A 20,878-nucleotide genomic window follows, 5' to 3' on the forward strand; every position below is an offset into this window, starting at 1 on the left:
CAAGACTCGTGGGGATCCCCTACTGGCATTGGCTTTTGGCACGCCGAGCATAGTTTGAATCCCAGTGCCTTGGGCATGGGCAGCACCGGGGTGGAGGAAAGGAGCTAATCCCTGATCCCCCCCTGAACTATATATACTAACTATAAGAACTCAAACTATAGACACAGTAACAGTAAAGAACTACGAGTAGCTAGGGATGTGGAGATCAGCAAAGTTGCGCTCCACAGTTCCAACGACCATCACGAGTGGCAAGGAGGAACTGAAGGGCTGTTGGGTCGACAGGGGTATATACCCAGGGGGCGCCCAGCCGACTCACCGAGTGTTGCTAGGGTAAAAATCTTCTGACGAACGTGCACGCAGTGCACGCACACCTAATTGGAATCGATATGAGCAAGCACTCGAAGAAGAAATGACTGTTTCCATACACAATCTTCTTTGCTTAGCAGTGTTCTTAAGGTTATAAAAAAATTTGGCTAATAGTTGTCTAGCACTTAAAGGAAAGCAGGTTTAAAGGGCAGTACTGCTCCCGCTCCCACTCCGCTCGGTTCCTTCTTGCCAGAACTCTGATGTAGAGTGGTAGGAGAGAGGGTCATGGAGTGGACATGTGGAATAGATGTTGAAGAACAAGAGTTACTGAACTGGCTATTAAACATTTTTTCATCTGAGTGACTGCACATATGCATTCCATTCTTAGTGACTCAAGCTGTGGAGCATGAGGTGGGATCAGAATCTATTTAAATAAAAATTGAACAACATCATCATCTCTTGAGTCCTGATTGACAGCATAATGGGAAGCAACTGTGAGGACAGAGGACCAGGTTGACGCTCCACAAATGTCCAGAGTTGGAACATGTGCTAGAAAGGCTGCTGAGGCTGCCTGCAATCTCATAGAATGAGCTGTGACTCTGCTCGGCAGGGTAACATTAAACAGGTCACAGCACATACATAGATAACAGGCTATTCAAGAAGAAACTGTCTGAGACCGATTGCCCTTTTATTCTGTATGCTACCACTATGAAAAGTTAGGAGGATGTGGTTCTGTCAAGGTAGAATGTCAGAGCTCTTCTGACCTTCTTCTCTGCTCATATATGGCTTCAGGTAAGCAAATGCAGGATAAATAAATTGGCTGTTGATATGGAAAGATGACACCACTTTTGGGACAAACCTTGGATGAGGACGCAGGTAAACACTGCAATTAAAAAAAAAAGACTGTATATGGAGGCTCAGAAATTAAAGCGTACAGTCTCCTACTCTTCCGGTCAAGGTAATGGCAACCAAAATACCACCTTCATTGACAGATGTAGAAGAGAGCAAGTAGGCAAAGGCTCAAACAGATGACCCATAAGTCTTGACAACACTAAGTTTAGATCCCAGGTGGGAACTGAGTCTTGCACCTGAGGGTACAATCTGACTAGGTCTTTCAAAAACTTTATGGACGTCACTGGAGAAAGCAGACTGATTATCCACTTTAGGGTGGAAAACTGAAATAGTTGCTAGATGTACCTTGACTGAACTAACAGCCAAACCTTTGTGTTTCAGGTACATTAAGTAATATACAATGTGTTGAACTAAAGAACTGGATGGTAATGGCAAGACCAGATGGAAAAACATCTCCACTTAGAGAGCTAAGTAACCACGGTAGAAGGCTATTATTTAGCAGGATCTCTTGAATCTCTTTCAAGTAAGACCACTCTCTAACATCTAGGCATGACGCATCCATGCAGTTAAACAAAGAGACTGCAGGCTCAGGGGGAGTAGGCAACAAAATGGTTACCTACTTACAACTTGTCCTTGTCCTGTGTTGTCTGTGTTGTCCTTTGAGATGTGATGCAGATCTGTATTATATTTAGGTATGTATGTGCCCCACGGCTGGAGAATTTTGCCTAGAAGTACCTACAGCAGTGTTGCTCATGCCTTGTAGCCCTAGCCCCTCCCCTGGACATATAAGGGGCGCTGCACTGACTCCTTCAGTTCCTTCACACTGACTGTTAGAAGTACAGACTTTGATGCAGAATGGACAAAGGCTGGGTCGTAGAATACAAGTCTGCATCACAATTTGAAGAACTCTATAATCTACTGGTTTGGGCACTTTCATGCAAGGTGGGAGACCCAAGATCAAATTCCTGCTTGACATCAGCAGAGGTGGGAGTGAAGCCCTGATCTCCCACATCCCGGGTTAGCCCTAACTACTGGACAGCTCCATCCCTACCTCCTTTTGTGAATCTAGCCTTTAATTGCCTGTGTTTTTATGTTTAAAAGTGTGCAGAAACTAGACATTTTGCTTGGGTTGACAAACACATTTCATTTGATCCCAAATGAATTTGTTGACTTTTTCAATTCATCAAAATTTTTCAAAAGTTTCGGTTCCCCCTTGACTGATTGTACATGTGCATTCAACTCTTGGTGTCTGTGTGCCCGGCCCATGGCCATAAGAAACTTTATCCCTCAGTGGTACCTGTTGGGCAGCTCGAGTGCCCTGTGCTGCCAGGTTCTGCCATTTGGTTCTCTGTGTGTAGTTTTACAAACCAGTATGGCATTACTGCTGTGCTTAGGACAGATGCAAATTTTGGAAAGGCAACCCTGCAGTCCTTGTTTAAATAGACTCCAAGCTCCACCTCCTACTAGTACTGCTTATGATTCACATGGCTGCAACTTCTCCATGGAGCCCCATAAATCAAAACCAAAACACCACAGCAGAGCTTACTAGTTAGCAATTGAGAGCTCCAATCCCTAGTCCAAGAAATCTTTCTACCAAACAAAAGTCCAGTTTTTTTTTGTCTATTTTGATTTGCGGATGGCAGCCTGATGACTCAGACACTCTCTCTCATTAGCCACTGTAATGACTAGCAATCATGCAGGCAGGTGGAAGTAAAGATAGTCAAACCTCTGGGAGGGACATAGTACTTGCTCTCTGCATGTTTTGAAATGGGAGGCAACAAAGATAGGGTCTGCCATAATGTCTTCAGAGGCCCTAATATTGCATTGATTGGAAGTGCCATCCAAATGGACCTGCAGTTGATAAAATGTCAGTCAGGCTACGAGAGGACTTCCTCATCTCCTTGATCTGAATTCCCAAGTCTGAAGTCACCCTCTGCAACAATTCCTGGTAAGTCTTGTAATCATCAGGAGAGAGTGAAGTTGCCTCCAAGGAACACACCTCATCTAGGGCAGGATCTATGTGGGGAATGGCCGGTTCTGCTCTGATCCAACCTCTGAGTCCAAAGAAGAAGATTCCCCATACTCTGACCATTGAGGGGCTGCCCCAATGAATGCTGGGGACTGGGCAGCACAGGGCACTCGAGCTGCCCAACAGGTACCACTGAGGGATAAAGTTTCTTATGGCCATGTGCCAGGCACACAGACACCAAGAGTTGAATGCACATGTACAATCAGTCAAGGGGGAACCGAAACTTTTGAAAAATTTTGATGAATTGAAAAAAGTCAACAAATTCATTTGGGATCAAATGAAATGTGTTTTTCAACCCAAGCAAAATGTCTAGCTTCTGCACACTTTTAAACAAACACACAAGCAATTAAAGGCTAGATTCACAAAAGGAGGTAGGAATGGAGCTGTCCAGTAGTTAGGGCTAACCTGGGATGTGGGAGATCAGGGCTTCACTCCCACCTCTGCTGATGTCAAGCAGGAATTTGATCTTGGGTCTCCCATCTTGCATGAAAGTGCCTGAACCAGTAGATTATAGAGTAGTCTGGATTAGGTCTCTCTGAACTTTTCTATTGAAGCTGTTCCACTTGGTATAAATAATTAAATTTTTATTGTGCTAGAAAGAGTGTGAGAAAATGACTCTCTAACTTTGTGGTTAGGGCACTCACCTGGGAGGGAGAAGACCCAAATTCACATCCCTGCTCCACATTAGACAGAGCGGGGAACGGAATCCATGTCTCCCACATCCCAGGTAAGTGTTCTAACCACTGGGATAAAAACTATAAAGTTGGCATCATGACCACTGCCACTTCCTCTGCCCTGTTTTGTGAATGGCACTTAAGTCTCCCCTGAACATTTTTCTGGCTGAAACCATTCAGCGAATGTGTGTGAAATTTGTGAATGATTTCAGGTTCAACCAAACTGCATTTTTTGGTGAATAAATCATTTGACTGAAAAATTTCACCTAACTCTTCTTTTAACACATTTACAAACAATAGTGATAGAATTATTCTATATTGTAATTTCCAGTTAATATGATATCATAGTAAGTCTCTCTATGTTGATTAACTTAATAAAATTGACTGGAAATGTGATGTAACAACAAAATCATTTAAAGGTCATTACCTAAACATTTAAATGTTGCAAGGGAAATGAAGACTGGACTTAAGCAGGTTCATTCTATAACTATATTAATCTCATTTCTAAAGATGTCATTTGTAAAATGATATTCCTTCATGGAAGACATTTCCCTGCCTTACTGTGCTGTCTCACGTCTGGCTCTGTAACCATTAAAAACCTTTTTAAAAGAAATTAACGCTGAACACCTATGTTATTCTGTAATGAACATGCTTTAACAGAAAGAAACATACACCATTAGCCAAATAATTGGAGTGTATTTGGCAAGTCAGACTTGAAATCTTTTACTCTTGGAAGGAGAAATACTCTAGTAATAAATAGCTAGAGACAGAGAAGATCACATTTGTTACTCTGAAAGCATGAGTTCCATAGACACTGAACATTAGTTCTATTGAGTTTTGGATATCATTTTCTGTATATGGAGATATGATGTACACGGCATTCATTTAATTTCTCAGTACAGAAACGGTATATCAAAGTTTTGTAATATTTCCTACATTATATTTTGGTAAAGCCAGTATCTCTATTAAAAGAACAAAATGCTTTGATAAACTATTGGTGTATTGACTGTCAAAGGTAACCTTCGCGCTAATACATAGCTAACATAATTAGTGAAATCATAGTAGTTTGCTAATTTGCTGACCTTCCTGCGGTGGCATTACAGAAGCCCAAGAAGCACAGAACAGTATCTCAGCTTACTACTTTGAAAATGTCAGAGACAAAACAGTAGGAATAAATGGTCAATTTGAATATGGCATAATGACATCACAGGAGTGTCACTTTGTCCTGTACTAGAACTGGTATGTTTATTTATGCTCTGGAAAAATAGGTAAACAGAAAAATTGCAAAATCAGCATATGACAAAATTATTTCGTTTAATCAAGACAAGTCAAGAGTATTTGGAACTTCAGAAGGACCTAACAAAAATAGATGTATGGGGAGAACAAATCCAAGTTGCGCAAGTGGTTATATACTAAAATCATGTGGGGAAATCTTTTTTAGAGATGGAGAGGTTTTAATTTTTTTCCTTAAAAAATATTTCCAGTATTTGTGGCTTCACTTGGTGTGTAAAGCTATCCTATTCCAAACTGACCTAAGATAAAGTGGAATCCAAGAAGAAGTGATTTAGGGTCACTTCAATCCACAATGGTCAATCTATATCATAAATATATCTAATAATTCCACCCAGTTGGTAATTTCTTTTGAGTAGAGAAGATGGTCTCTGCTTATATGTAGCTTACCTTTTTTGTCCTAGAAAAACGTGAGCAAAGGGCAAAATATTTTTAGTTTGGAGCACAGTTCATTAGAAGGAGGCAATCTGATGAAGCTAAAATAGGTATATACCTATTTATAATTCCCATTATATGGATAAATGCAAGACATTTTTCTATATTAATTTAGCTTTCATTTCCACAGTATGTAAAATTCTAAAAGTTTCTACTGCTTCTGTGGCCTTTGCAGATATGGTAACTCAACATTCAATCTCCACCACAGCAGATTCACCTGTGTAGGAGAATTTAGAGTCTATGGTCTATCTATTAGTTAATTAAATGTTGCATAATTTTATGAAGTATCATTTGACACTAATTCAGTATTACAGGTACCTAATTTTAATGGATTCACTATTTAACTGAGCCTAAATTTTAGATATTCTGACTTAATAAAATCTACAATCCTTGCAAATAAATCTGTTTTAATCAGTGTATCATATCTTTATGAATCCTGCATTTTACTGAATTCACTCTCAGCAACTACTGCATATATGAACAATGCAAAGTTGCCTGTATTTAAAGACAGTGTCGTGTTAATGATTTACTTTGTTGTAGGAGAACCAATTTAATAAGCACTGAGAGTATTATTTTGATCATTATATCGACTTTATCCTCAGACAGTAAATCATTCTAAATTATGGTGCACTTTATCTATTGGGTACAGTAGGTGCAGGCAAAAACTGCTTAGGATTTTGTTAGAAAGTAGCTTCATGTATGATCTTTCCCATTTTACCAGTTTTATTCCTACCAACGAATGATTTGGATAATAGCAATTCTGCTATAATTGTTTGATTATATTTTCATGTTTTCTCTAGAATTTGTAAGTAGGCAGTAAAAATTTATTCATACAAAGTCCTAACCCAGAAGCAATTTTCTTCCAATTTGTTTGTTTTAAAACAAAACTTAAGGCCTTGATTGTGTATAGTCCCAACGCAGGTGTACAAAGAAGTAGCAAGGAGTACGGGTTCCCCACTCTTGCATGTGCCTGTTAAAGCTTTCTAAACCATGGGTCCTGGCTACACTCTTAGGTGGAAGCAAATGTTTTGGGAGAAAACAGAGACATGGCTCTGACCTCCAGGGCTGGATGAGCACAGGAGGTGGAAGAATATGTTTAAGGGTCATCATAAATTACTCCACTCAGTGCAAGAGGGAAGCCCTGGGAGGTGTTGTGCCTCTGAGGCACAATACTTCCTAAGTGCACCTACTTGCCATGTTATACGCAAGCCTGTGACATAAAGGCACGTGTAGGCTTCAGTCAGGCAGTCTAAATTATATTAAGGAATGGTAAATTTTAAACATACACTTATTGCTAATTCAGATTTATGGTTGAAAAAGCCATTACAAATTTTACAAGGTACACACTAATGAATAATCAGATATCTAAAAACAGAGTACCCTTCAGGGCAAACTGGAGTCCCCTTTTCCTCGCAATACTCTTGTGCCTAGGAACTGAAAAAAAACATGTTAGTCCCCAACTCTCTCCTTTCCCCTCCTGCTACTATTTAGAGTCAGAAGCAGCCTACCCTGGAACGAGTTACTGCTCCCCAAAACCTGAAAGTCTCTACCTCGCCATATATTGGAACTGTTAAATTTGTATGACTGTTTTGGTGAAACTGAGCATCTTTATTCTGGCTGTCAGCTAGCGGAAAAGAGACTTCAGCAATATGCTTGCACACTTAAAAATACATATCTATCCTACATGTTTAACAACCAGAAGACCAAACCTCTTCATATTTAAAAAGTATTCAATTTAAATATTAAACCATGAACTGGACATGATGAATGTACTACTTTATAATCTTTAATGGTTCAGGAAGTTACATCAGTTTTAAATAATAAAAGTAGGATGAGTTCTGAAATTTTAAGCAAAAACAGTTACAAGAAACAGTTGTTTGTGTATATGGTGAAATATAAATCTCATCCTCTGTGGTTTCAAAATACTGTCCTGGGCAAGATGGATACAACCTTCCTTTAAGGGTGGAGTTTCTGTCTTAACTCAGTGTCCTTACTTCTGTGGGTTTAAATCAGCCTCTTAACACTTAAACTGAATCACAAAAAACGCATTATTTTAGCTAGTCATTTAGAGAAAAGAAGCTAACTATGTGAGCCCACACAACTGGATGTTTAAAGACAAATTTCTGTAAAGAAAAAGCAAATTGAGCTGCCTTTATAATTCACCCAAATTACTTAAGAGGTATTGTAGCTTCCATTATTTTCAATACTCTACAGCAACATAGCTGCTTTCAAAAGAAATTCATTTAGATGTACTGAGTTTACATGGCAAGATGTTTAAAAACAAACAAAATCCCTTTACTAGTTTTTAGACATCAAAGCAGGTTTTAAAAATATATGTATTTCAGTTTTGCACATCAGTTTTGCATAACACAGCTTTAGTCTCACTTTCCCCGGTACCATCATTTTACAGGAAAGACCCATAAATTGGTAAGCAAACTGAAATGACATTAGTTTAATAACAACGTAAGGTGGGTGCAATTTCTTTCTCTGCCTGAAACAGGGAGAACTGGTTTTAATGTATTCAAAACTGATTTTAAAATATCCAAAACTAATGCTATATAAACCTTTTACCTATGCTAACCTTTATGTCTGTATCGTGTTTTATTTTAAAAATTATGTCAATGTATGTCCTTTGATCGTGATGTTAAGATTTAAAATTTTGGGTCAGTGCTTTCAATACATTTCAAGCATGTTATGGCTAACAACTTCCACCAGTGCTATGTGCTATTTAACTACATAAGGTTTAAATGGGAATTACAGGAAGTTTGATCTGTAAAAGAGAAGCACCAAGGCATCTATGCAGAATGAATTTTAAAGGTTATATGTAATCCTTTTTCTTGGAAAGAGATTTAATTTTTACCACACTTGAGTTTGACTTAACAGATTTGCAAAAGTGAATATCAAAAAGGATTTAATAAAAATGGAAGCCAAGTTCTATTAGACACAGCTACAGCGGATACTAATTCTGAAATGTTTGCACTTAATTACTAAAACTTTTACATTTCAACACCATAGTCCAAACTATATTTTGTTTACTGAGCAACAGTATTTTTTTTTCATTCCTTCCTTTTCTCTGGTAATTACAACACACTTTTGGGGCGGGGGGATAAACTACTTTTTCTGAATCAGCACAGGACAATAAGATCAATTTATACTGTTAACTGGTGAAATCAGGCAAAACACTATTCTGCAATTTGGTTTTCAAGACACTATTATGCTTAGCTAACTATAACCAGAAAAAACAAGCATGCCTGCTGCTTATCAACACAACTTCAAAAACAAGTTATTGAATACCATAGCTCTATTTGTAGGAGAGAAACTTATTGTATTTTCTTATAACTATTGGTCAGCATACTACATACATTGCATTACCATCCTGTAAGAATGATGGGATTATGTAAAAAGAACCTTTGGTCCCAGCTAGAGATTAAGTAGTCATGTCACACTATTTCTATTCTACCGCCTTCAAAACTGTTTCAAAGCCACTCTAAATCCTTGTGAGGGTTTTAAATACAGCATGCTTTCAAAAGCCATCTGCAAAAGAAAGCTTGAAGAAATAAGCCAAATAGCTATTTTAAAAAATTCAGTGTTTTTTAATCTGTAGACATCCACAAATGGCTGCATACGTGCCCAACTCCAACTGCAGTTTGCAAATCAAGTTCAAGCATTTAAAACAGTTTAAAGAATTTCTAATCTTAAGTCTTGGAATGAATTCTATTTGATATTTGAAGAGCGGTGAAGTACTTGTCCATAACATTTATCTTGATTTGAGTTTCAGAGCTGTTTATATTTAAATCCTTATAAAAGGTTACTTCATATTTAAGAACAAACAAGTATAATGGGAGACTTGATCAGATTTCACTAACTCTGTATTTTTTTTTAATAACTAATGCTAGGAAAAAATAATTTTCTTTTGACAAGCATTGGAGGGTAAGAAACATACATAACTGTCTGTCTTTATTTTAAACTTTTCTGGACTTCATAGTTGAAGTTTTTCTTACCATCTCTTATTTCATTTAAATTTTGGAAGGCTAACATTTTACTGAGATACTTTAAGCTGGGTATTAATAAATAACTAAAAATAGAATATAGACAAAAATCTTACAATTCCTGTGAGATACACTTATAAGATATGAAACATTGAGGCAGCTCTCTGAAATGCAACAAGAAAGTAAGAGCAACACAGACTTTCCAGCTGAGAACATACAGTATGTAATGACTTAACTGAAAATATTTGTAAGAAACTTTGCCAATGTGTTGCAATTTGCTTCATTATTTTCTCCTCATTCCAGCTCCTCCCACTACACAGCAGATAGCTTCTTCTTTCCAGCCCGTGAATTTTAAGACAGCCATTATTACTACTATTTTGTTATCTACTTGTACTGCAGTAGCACCTAAGAGCCCAAGTCATAGCCAGGACCCTGTTTTTTGGACAGTCAAGACAGTACATCCCTACCACTACCATCGCACTTTTGTAAAGGATACAACTTCCACCAGTCCACAGGTTTAAAAATTAGTCCAGTCTTGAAGGTCTTTAATATAGGCCGAGCAAATATGCCTAAGGAGAAAACAGGTGAAAACCAAGAAAATATGTTGAACAGCAAAACTGATTGCAAACTGGGCTAACCCAGGAAAGTCATCAAGTCTTTACTGCAGTGGAAGAATGTGTGTATTTCTTGGACCTTACTCTGCTCTCACCTAGACTGAGAAGCGAAAATAACTCCATGGACCGTCTTTTTGTTCTGTGTTTGTACAGCACAAAGCACAACCGGGTCCAATCCATTACTAGGGTTTCTAGGTGCTATAAAAATAATAAATAAATAATAAAGTCAAAGTAGTTACACCCATTACAACTGGGGTAAGGAAGCAGAGAATCAGGTCCCAGGAATTTTTCCTTTAGGGTAACATGTACAGCTTACAGTCCTGATCTTGTATTACAATCCACTATTGTCGAACCCAGCACATCCGAGTTGTACTGAAATCAGATGGACTCCACACAATCCATGTGAGCAGATCCCAATTCAAGATCAAGTCCTGAAGAATACTAATGGCAAATAATACAACTAAGGATTTATGAAGTATTGTGCCATTTTACTGCATTTTCCTTCCCTCCACTTGATTCTAACGCTTTGATTCTCTGGATATGGGATATGATCATAATCTGAATTCATTTTAGATCTCACAATGTCTAAATTATTATATGTAAATACACAGAAGAACCCCATTTAGTAGCATATTTTATAAAAGACCACTACAAAAAGCCAAAGGTAGAAATAAATTACAATTTCTTGTTAAGTACAAGTACCAGTAAAGTACCTTTGAAAGAAAATAGTGTGGATTTCAATACTGTGTCAACTGACTCTTTGAACTACAAATCATATCTCAGAGAACAGCAATAAATGCAACAAATGGAGAGGTAGATTTAATTATATCATGAATCTGAAGTGCCCTTTGTACCTAAACAATATATTTTTACAGTGAAGTGGTTGTCATATGAACGATTTAGTAATACTTGTGAGAAAGATGTCAAGATCATTAGACAAGGTACAAAATACTAAAAAGAATAACCATTATATACCTAAGTTATGGAAGCAAAGGTCAAGTTTTAAGAAACACTGAGTTCTCAAGTTTTGAGTTCCACATATTATTTTCCATATATAATTAATATTGAAAATAATGTCACAAAGTTGATTACATGTTTATTTTGTTTTATGGTTTGAAGTAAATCTGACAATGGCATTCTAGAAGATGTAAAAGGATGTATTTCATCTCTAGAGTTACCACAGATCTCCATTCTTAGTCCCATTCTCTTCCCTTCACATAGGTGAACTCATCAGCTGCCATTATCTTATGCTCATGACTTGCAAATCTACCTATGCGCTGCTGACCTGTTTTGCATGATTCAGTCCCACATCTCAAACCATTGCTCTTGATGGTCTTCCTGCCACCTTAAATTTAAGATGATTAAAACTAAACTCATACTCTTTCCTCATAAATGCCCCATAAGCCAGCCATTCTTTGCACTACTGACAATAATACTATACTCCTCATCACCCAGGCCTATGTACAGACACACATCTTTGATTCCTCTTCATTAGTGATTCACACATTCAAGCTATGTCCAAAACCTTGCTACTTTATTCCTCCATTATTTCCAAAATTACCTTTTTCTCTCTATCTACATAGCTAAAGTATAGCCATAGCTTTACCACCTCTTGTATTGCTAGGGTAATCAGCCTCCATCCTCCCCTGTTTGGCCTATCATCCACATTGCCCCACCCACATTCCTTTTAAATCACAGCCAAGATTATCTTCCGTGCCATCTTCTTAAGCATGCCATCCTCTCTTCAAATCCTACAGTTTGCCCCACCTTTTTCATCACATCAAGGATAAGCTTCTTGTTCTCATCTTCGCAACTCTGCTCCACTGTACTTATGGGCTTTTGTATCTGATTACACTATCCTTCACTCTTTCTGCTCTGTCAGTGATGCTAGCTTTGATAGTCCACTAGTTTGCTTCTTCCATAACCTGATTCTTCCTGAGTGTGTCGATAATGACAAGCACATTGTGGGCACTAAAAAAAACCCAGAATACTAAATTTGCAAAATTAAGTGCTCTAAAGTTAGGAAATACCTGAATTAATGTTCCTCATGCAAACTTATTTCAGACCCCTTATGTGTATGTATTGAATTTTTAAAAAAATGTAATTTCCTTTAAAAAAAAATCTTACAATTGAAAAAAAAAATGCCATTATGTGGCACCATACTGACTCCACAGCAGAATTGGGTCTTTACAACAGCACATCTGAAGAAGTGTTTTTTTCAGCTGATGCCCAAATAAATCTGTTAGTCTTTAAGGTGCCACTGGACTCCTCGTTGTTTTTGTAAAACAGCACAGTCTTCTACCACTTGAACAGGTAGCATTCCTGGGCTCTTTTCTTCTATGTTTAACTGCCACAAGAGGGGCGTTGCCACTGGGTTTCACAGTTATTTGCTAGAAAGCAAAGCAATGTAGAGACTCAGGATTCCTGGGTTCTATCCCAGGTTCTATAAGGGAACTAATGGTGACAAATCCTTTTGCCCCATCCCTGCAGCCTCTTCCAAAATATTTCAACCTGGGAAATTTCAGACCAAGTAGTTAAAATGTAGCAAAGTTATAAGCTACTGAAAACATAGGCTTGTAAAGGAATGTGTTAAGCAACCTTAACTATAGGCATTGCTACCAGAGTTGCCTATAACAACAAAGGTCATCAGTGACTTCTCAGACCTGTGTCTTTTTTTTTTTTTTTTTTGTTGTTGTATAACACATACCATTTCCTCATAGATTTTAGCTATCTTGAAGTGCCTAAAGTCTATGCTACACAAACTGTTGCCCTAGCTGTGAAAACAGTATTATTTTATTTTTGATAACAGGATATCTGTTAGATATTAGCTGCCCTATATGCTCAAGCTAAAGATTTATTATAACTGAAGCAATGTGACAATATGCCAAAACAAAAGGGAGAAACAAAAGCAACTTTTTTTTTTTTTTTTAAGTTCTGGCAGAACATGCAAGATTAAGGATCTAGGTACTAAAGGTGCATACCATTCATATTTCTGTTGTAGCTGATATAAAGCACAGAACATTAAATTACAAGTAAATACAGTAGTAAGCCACAGATGTGGGCACGTAATGTTCTGGCAAGCTAATTTATTGCCTCAGCAAAAAACGATTTTGTAGGGAAACTCTGCTTTATACTGGAGAGGAACAAATGTTGTAACAAGTCACTTAAGACTTGGCAAGAGCTCTCCATCCTCCCATGACATACTTTATAAGAGGTCAGTATGATCTCATTCAACAAAGAGGATATTGCACGGATGATGATTTATAAACCCATAACACAAACTGGGGGCTTAGGGTTTTTTCTTTTTTTTTTTTTTGGAAGTCTTTTCGGTTTTCTTGGCAGCTCAGTTGGTAGTACAACATGCTATCAATACAAATAGCTGCTTCATACACGACTCTTGGGCATTAAAATACACGGATGGGGGCTTGATAGGGGAGAGATTTTCAGTTTCTAAAGAGATGAGTTCAATTTGTAGTAAACGCTGTGGCTTCAGAAGCATTTGCTTGCCCCTTGATGGTTTTGGAATCGTGCAGTGCACAAATGATATATGGAGAGCTGTTCAGTGAAAAGGAGGACTGAGACACATCAGGAATAAATAGGCAGTTTCAGAATAAAAGCACAGGTAATATAAGGTACACACCTAGTTGAGCTCTTAATTTTTGTCACAAAATATTGGATGCAACAATGCCCTTGACATTCCCACTATTTTGGACCAGGGTGTGAGAGGCAACAGCGTGTTGCTCAGTTTTGGAAGAGTGAAGTCTCTGGCACAGAAAGGATGCAAACAAATAAAATAAAATAAATAAAAATAGATTCAATATTCTGCAGCTATATTTGATATGTAATGACTCACCCTTGCCACAGGGTGTCACAAGTTTAATGATATTTAGCCAGAATTTCAAATGTTGAGAGAAAAATTGACAGGGAAAGTCTGGGTTATAAGGTAATACTGGTTCTTTTACCAGAGTTGCACCACAGAGACCAAATATAAAATTTGATTTATATATTTTAAAAAATCTACAGCAGCTACAAATAGAAAATAAGAAGGAACTGAAACTACATTTCAACCAAAGATATATTGTAAAATTTAGTCAAAGAAATCTCTTTCATTAAGTTCCCGCCACTCTTAGAGTTCAAAAAAATAATTAAACAAAAGATGAAGACCCACAAAATGCAGATTAAGCATGTCAAACTTTTACTAAATTAGTTCTTTTTCCTTTTATAGATGAACAGTAACTACGATTTCAAAAGTGGCATTTCTTTCCAAAGCCAGCATCTCAGAAAAGAAGATTAACATATTACAGATGTAATATACGAAGTGCTGATAGTCCTACATATAAAATTCTACCACTTTTACTAAGATTTCAGCTAGATTCCAATACATGTCTTTCTAATGTTCCTAGCCCTTTTTTGTTTTACACTTTGGCAAAATCATGAAACCTGAAAACACCGAAAAATTTTTGATAGGTGGAAGAGGGAATTGACTCAAACGAGGAATCTATCAAAAATCTGGAGAAAAAAATAAAGCAAAGTTACGATACCAATGGGTGAATTCTGATACTTTTTATAAGAGTTCTATCAGGTTTATTACATTAGAACAACAAGGGTTTAGAAAATAGGGTCAGTATTGGATTACTAGGGTTGCTAAAGGTTCTGACATATATCAGTTCATATAATGGTGTATAATCTTTATTAGAATTAAAATATGATGGGAAAATGTGATCCATTACTTTGAATTATTACAGGCTTTAGATTTCCATAAAAAACATGCCTCCATTCACACCCAAGACTGTTTCCCATCTATCGTACTTTAATATTAAACATTTTCTCTCTGTTTCTTGTTAGATTAGGGTCACGAAGGTTATATCTAAAGGTGGAAAGGAAAAGTAATACTTTATATCAATGAAAAGAGATACAACATATTCCAAGATAACAGAGCAAACCAGGATCAAATGAAAGAAAAATTAATTATTGAACTCTATTATTTGTAACTCTGATTTTGACAATGATAAATAATTATATTTATTTATATATAAATAATAAAAAATATTATTTTTCATATGTGTCTGTATGGAATATTTATACTATAATATAGATTTGGATGTGCAATGGGCCTGATTTGAAGTCAATGGAAGTATTTTATTCTCTAAATACAGATGTTCTTAAACAGTGTTCCACAGAGCACTTGCTTGTGGCCCAGACAGCTGACTGGTCACATGGTGCAGGCTGCTTCATGTTTCCAGGGATTAAATTACATTGAAGGACAGAAAAATACATTAAATACTTTATTTCTTTTCCACATAAACAATGCTATAGTTGCCACCTAGACATCATGTGACTGCAAATGGGAGGGGAAGTGGTCCATGAAAACATGAACATGAGGGGTTTCTGTCCATGTGATTCATACTATTATGTCATTCACACAGAGAGAGAGATGATAATTTATGTCTTAATACCATAGGTTTTCCAGTATGCTAAATCTATTTCATTTACAGTATACAAATTCCCTCTTTCCACTTGCCAATTTATAATTGTCTTTATCGATAATAAACATGAAGTGAATACAATATTTTAAAAGTAGCACTATTGTAACTCTCACATAGGCAAAGTGATAAATCCCAGCATGAGTTTACAAAGCAGAATAAACAAAAAGGGTGACAATAAACAAAGGGAGCCTATCTGATGTCCTACAAACCTATGGAACATTATAAAAATAATGGTTGCTCTGCACTGTTAGGGGAACAGTAACCAGAAAGTTAAACATTACTGTTCTAGAAAATGCTTAACTTCTTGAGTTGGGTGGCTGGGACACAATCTGGAAAACAAAAGTGCTGAGGTAAGCAACTATTTTTAGATTATGTTTATTTGTGAACTCACTTTCCTTGGAATGTCCTATTATAAGTTAAATCAGTTCTTAGGTGTTTCAGTTCACAGAACTGTAGAAGTTAGTGATGGAAGAGACCTGATAGATTATAATCTATCTGCCTACAAATCCAATCACTGTGCTGTGTATTTTAAATAGCTACGGCTATTTCTGTTTGAAAAAGCAGATGTTAACCTCAGACAGCCTTTGCTCACCTGGGCCTGATCTCTGCTGATGACTCAGATCTCACTTTTGTGAAATACCAACTTCTCCAGAGAGAGTGGAGGGTGTTTAGAAGCTTGCAGGATCTGGCCTACAAAAATTACTTTCTGTAGGGGACAAGACTTCTAGGGAAAAAAGGACTGGGCTCAGTAATCTCAAAAATTCTAAAATTAAACTATTTATCAAAATCAACCAAATTTTGGTCATTTATTCTTCCTAAATATCACTTAAAACTCTGATTTCTGTGGTGCCAGCAGCTTCTTATATTCAAGTTTACTTTTGTAGAGCTGGATTTAAGTGCTGAAAAGACTGAAAATGGATGTTAACTATTTCCATTTTCACTGAATTGCCCACTGTGTACTTTGTCCTGTAAATGTTGATATATATGTTGATAACTATTTAGTTGAGAGGTGTTGAGAACAGTATTTGAAGAAATGCCATAGGCTTGGTTTTCCATGGGTGTATTTCTGCTTTCCAGTATTCTGAACTCAGCACACACACTCAGACAAGCAATTCATAGCCAGCATCACGCTGACACAATATCTCTTTAACCTAAGGTATTGCATTTTTAACTGACTTAGAAATACAGATGTTATCTAGTGATATGTAAATTATAAAGTGGCTGCAGGACTTGTGCATTTTTATTTCTTGTCCTGCATATTCTCTGGCTTCCTTCTTGTTTGTTGCACCTCTACTCAATTCTCCTCCTTATTCAAATAGCTACGGAGAACATTTTATGACACACAAGGTAAAATCATTTATTGGGTACATGTGCTCTATAACCCTATTCTCAAGAGAAGATAGAAAAAAATCACCAGAGAGATCCTCAGCTGGTATAAATAGGCTTAACTCCACTGAGGTCAATGGAACAATTCTTATTTACACCAGCTGAGAATCTGTCCCACTATTGTTATTACATACAAAGTTACAAACTTGATAGAAATTGTAAGGGTATTGCTCTTTATTAAACACTGGACTTAATTACAGCACAAGCAAAAATCATTTTCTGTAGATTGCCTTCTTACGGAGTTATATATAACCAAGATGAAGGGGGAAATACCTTATCACTCTAATTTTCTTGAAAAAGTGAACACAGTAAATTAAGGGGGCTTTTGGTAAACTTCTGCACAGCTGCAGACCTCTGTATGAACTAAGGAAGATTCTTTATAACCCCATCACTAAATGCTGCATTAATTCTTTTGTTTCTTGGGCACTAATGGAGAACTATGGAAACTCAAAATCTTAAAAATTCCAATGGCTGTCAGCCAAGGACTTTGGAGCCTACTAGTTTCCATGTATGAGTTGCAACCTTTTAGCTTTATTGGAAATTAAGCTGCCATTAATTTGTTTTCCTTCTGTTCAGTTATAGGCAAGTTACTGATATAAGCTTACTTCTGCCACTAGATTTCTTTTTAGTAACCCACTCAATGAGTTTTGTATAAGAGAGGGGCAAGTAGCCTCTACCCATAGAATCAGATGAAAGCTTGTTGCCATGCACTAGTACATTCCCGTTCTCTTTTGTACCACAACAGGCAGCAGTACAAAAGCTCCCTAAGAATAGAATTGCAAGTATCAAAAGCCATGATAAATCCATGTCAGATTAATATGTACACTAATACACAGTACTTTAAAAATCTGTAAAAATTCAACGGGAGGGAAGAAGAGGCTGATCCCTATCTTTCATCAGGAAGAGCAGAAAAATTATGTCCATTAGCAGAAACTCTTGCCACCAAACCCGACCACGGGAGGGTTCAAGGTTATAAAGCTTCTCCCCGCACCCACATCATAATAACCCCAGCTAAAATGTGTGCTGGGACCTTTCACAATGGAGGAAGAATAGAAATACATTGCAGAAACCCTTCCGTAAGAGGCACACACCACTGCTGAAAAAACTCCAAACTGAAAATAATCCTGTGTAAAAAACACCAAGTCAGTACTTTCCACAGCTCCAGTAACCTTTCCTCAAATTTTTTGCAGCTCTGAAGTCAATAGGAATGCAAAAGGTGAATCTGGGAATAAAATGTGTCTTATTTTCTATTAAAAACTACCAAGTTAGAAAACGGTTATCTACTTAATTGGGTAAGCTAAACAAGGCAATTAGGACAAACTTGGTTCCCCCTCCTGAATTCAGACTACTGAAGTGTACTGTGGTAAGTGGGGCTGCTTTGCAGGACCCCCTTCAAGGCCATGCATCATATTGCAGGTACTCTCAGCCTTAGTCTGCACGATTTGGCTGCCTGTTTGTGACAGGGTAGCCGGTGCCATACACTTGGTGTCAGTCTCTAAACTATGAAGAAACAAAACAGCAATGCAGTATGCAGCTGTCTGAACCTTTAAACAAAGACAAAAAACCTTCAAAATTCAAGTGCTTAGTTGCAGCACTTAAAGGAAGGCCCTGGGTTAGTCCTGAGGCGATGTTCCTTTGTCCCAGTCTCACCGAGCTTGGCCCCTGAGTTCTTGATTGGTCAATATTTTCTCCTGGCCCTTCTAGGCTTCTGGAGGACTGCCCTGTTGGTCACCCAGTCTGAGTGGATTTCTCTTGCGCTGGGAGTGTCAGGGTGCTAATGCCTCCAGCAAGGGGCAGAGAAGGCCTGATAGACCCCATCACAGGTACATTTACAAGCACTAAAAGTAGGGCCAAATACATCCATGTAGCAACTTTTTAAAATTTGACTTTTAATAAACTGTTACATTTTGGGGATCAGATTTTATATACATACATATAGAAAATACTACTTGTTGGCCCCTAGCTTTATCCTATCCGTCTGGAAGTCACTTTGCAGTGATCTCTGGGATTAGAAATAATTTGTGCCTAAGTTCGGGAGGATATGACTGGTGAACCCCCTGCAATTTGATCTTTGATACAAAAACTTTATACAAGCATACCAAAGAGGAGTAACAGAAGCCAAGAGATGTTACCTTCAGACAGACACTGCAAGGGGCTGTTAGGCTGAACTTCTGTGCATTCCTTTCCTATCATTTTTTCTTGGAAAGCAGAAACTCTTTAGTACACTACCTTATTTACCTAGCTCGTCGTTTCTCATGAAAATTATGGCATTTAAAATTTTTAGTGCAGGGTAATCATGTTGATCTGGGAATAATCCAAAAAATATCACTATGTGAAAGATCAACATCAATTTAAAAACATCTACAAACCTCTTTGTAGCAACAATGCCTTAACAGCAATATGATAAATAGCATATGATAAATAGCAACAGCATCACTTCTCTCATCTCAAATGAGCAGAGCAGTTTTGGAGGTTTTTAATTAAATACATCTAAAAGTGATTACATTTGTTTGTCTAAATAAGGTATATTAAATTAACAGCAAGCACTGTTTTAAAATGTAATAAATGTTGGACATATGAAGAATAGTTAACATCTATGAACCAGTGCAAATAATGCAATAATTGTTTACACAACCTTTTAATAATACAGGCCAGGATATTAATGGTATAGTGTGGCTGTAAAGGATTAAAACGTATCTGTGCAACACTTCTATTTAAAAGATTATTATTTAACTGAAGACAATTATGAAAGAATACAAAAATCCACACAAATAACAATTTAACAGTTTCCAGTTCACCACCACAGCTCATTCCTGCTCTTACAAGTCAGACAACATTTTACAAAGATAGCAGCTTCCTTTTTAGTCAAAAGGAAAGAATCCTAATAATTAGCCACCCAGGAGGCATTTGTTTCACAATATTTTTGGTACTCTATGGATTCCATTGTGGTCGGATTTGCAAAAACTTACAAGAAGGTTTGGAATACAGCTTTTAACTGAAATGTAAACTTAGGCCTACTGCATTCTTGCTCCAAATTAAAAACATGAAGAGACTATTGGCTTGGCATAAGTAACTCTTATTTGTTTGTTAGAAATCACTGAAGTAGTTTTAAAAATATCCTCCACAGATTCACTGACCCCAGAAAAGCTAGGATTTTTGTGGGGGAAGTGGAATCAAAGACAACTGTAACTATATGATTCTTCTTTAAATGGATTAAAAAGACTGCTGTCATAAACAGATAAATAAGAGTTAATAGAACAAAAGTGCTTCATATCTCTTTTGCCTGGAAAGGGTTAACAAGAACAGTGAGCCTGGCTGTCACCTGACCAGAGGACCAATCAGAGGACAGGATACTTTCAAATCTTGAGGGAGGGAAGTTTGTGTGTGTGCTGTTAGTGTTTGGTTGTTGTTCACTCTGGGGGCTCAGAGGGACCAGACGTGCAACCAGGTTTCTCTCCAATCTCCCTGATAGAGGTTCTTATAGATTCAAAATAGTGAGTACTAGGTAGATAAAGCGAGTTAGGCTTATGGTTGTTTTCTTTATTTGCAAATGTGTATTTGGCTGGGAGGAGTTAAAATTGGTATTTTGCTGAAAGGATTTTAATTTGTACTTGTATACTTAGGCTGGGAGGATATTCCCAGTGTCTATAGCTGAAAGACCCTTTACCTATTCCATTTTTTAAATTTACAAAGATAATTTTTACTGTTTTCTTCTTTCTTTAATTAAAAGCCTTTCTTGTTTAAGAACCTGATTGTTTTTTATTCTGGTGTGAGACCCCAGGGGACGGGGTCTGGATTCACTAGGGAGTTGGTGGGG

General features: G+C 37.2%; 1 protein-coding gene across 3 annotated transcripts in view; it reads right to left on the reverse strand.

Annotated features, from left to right (window-relative positions):
* The window catches only part of MICU2 (mitochondrial calcium uptake 2), a 265,922-nt gene that overhangs the window by 165,876 nt on the left and 79,168 nt on the right, over positions 1–20,878 (reverse strand). The window contains exon 1 of one of the 3 annotated variants that reach the window (XM_030561965.1): positions 9,812–9,874. The exons of the other annotated variants lie outside the window; for them this stretch is intronic. Within the exon in view, the coding sequence (XP_030417825.1) occupies positions 9,812–9,859 (48 nt within the window). The 5' untranslated portion in view covers positions 9,860–9,874. Of the gene's footprint in view, positions 1–9,811; positions 9,875–20,878 lie in introns of those variants that run through there. 3 annotated transcript variants of the gene reach the window in all.

The sequence above is a fragment of the Gopherus evgoodei genome, chromosome 1 (assembly GCF_007399415.2).
Source record: "Gopherus evgoodei ecotype Sinaloan lineage chromosome 1, rGopEvg1_v1.p, whole genome shotgun sequence".
Taxonomy (NCBI): domain Eukaryota; kingdom Metazoa; phylum Chordata; order Testudines; family Testudinidae; genus Gopherus; species Gopherus evgoodei.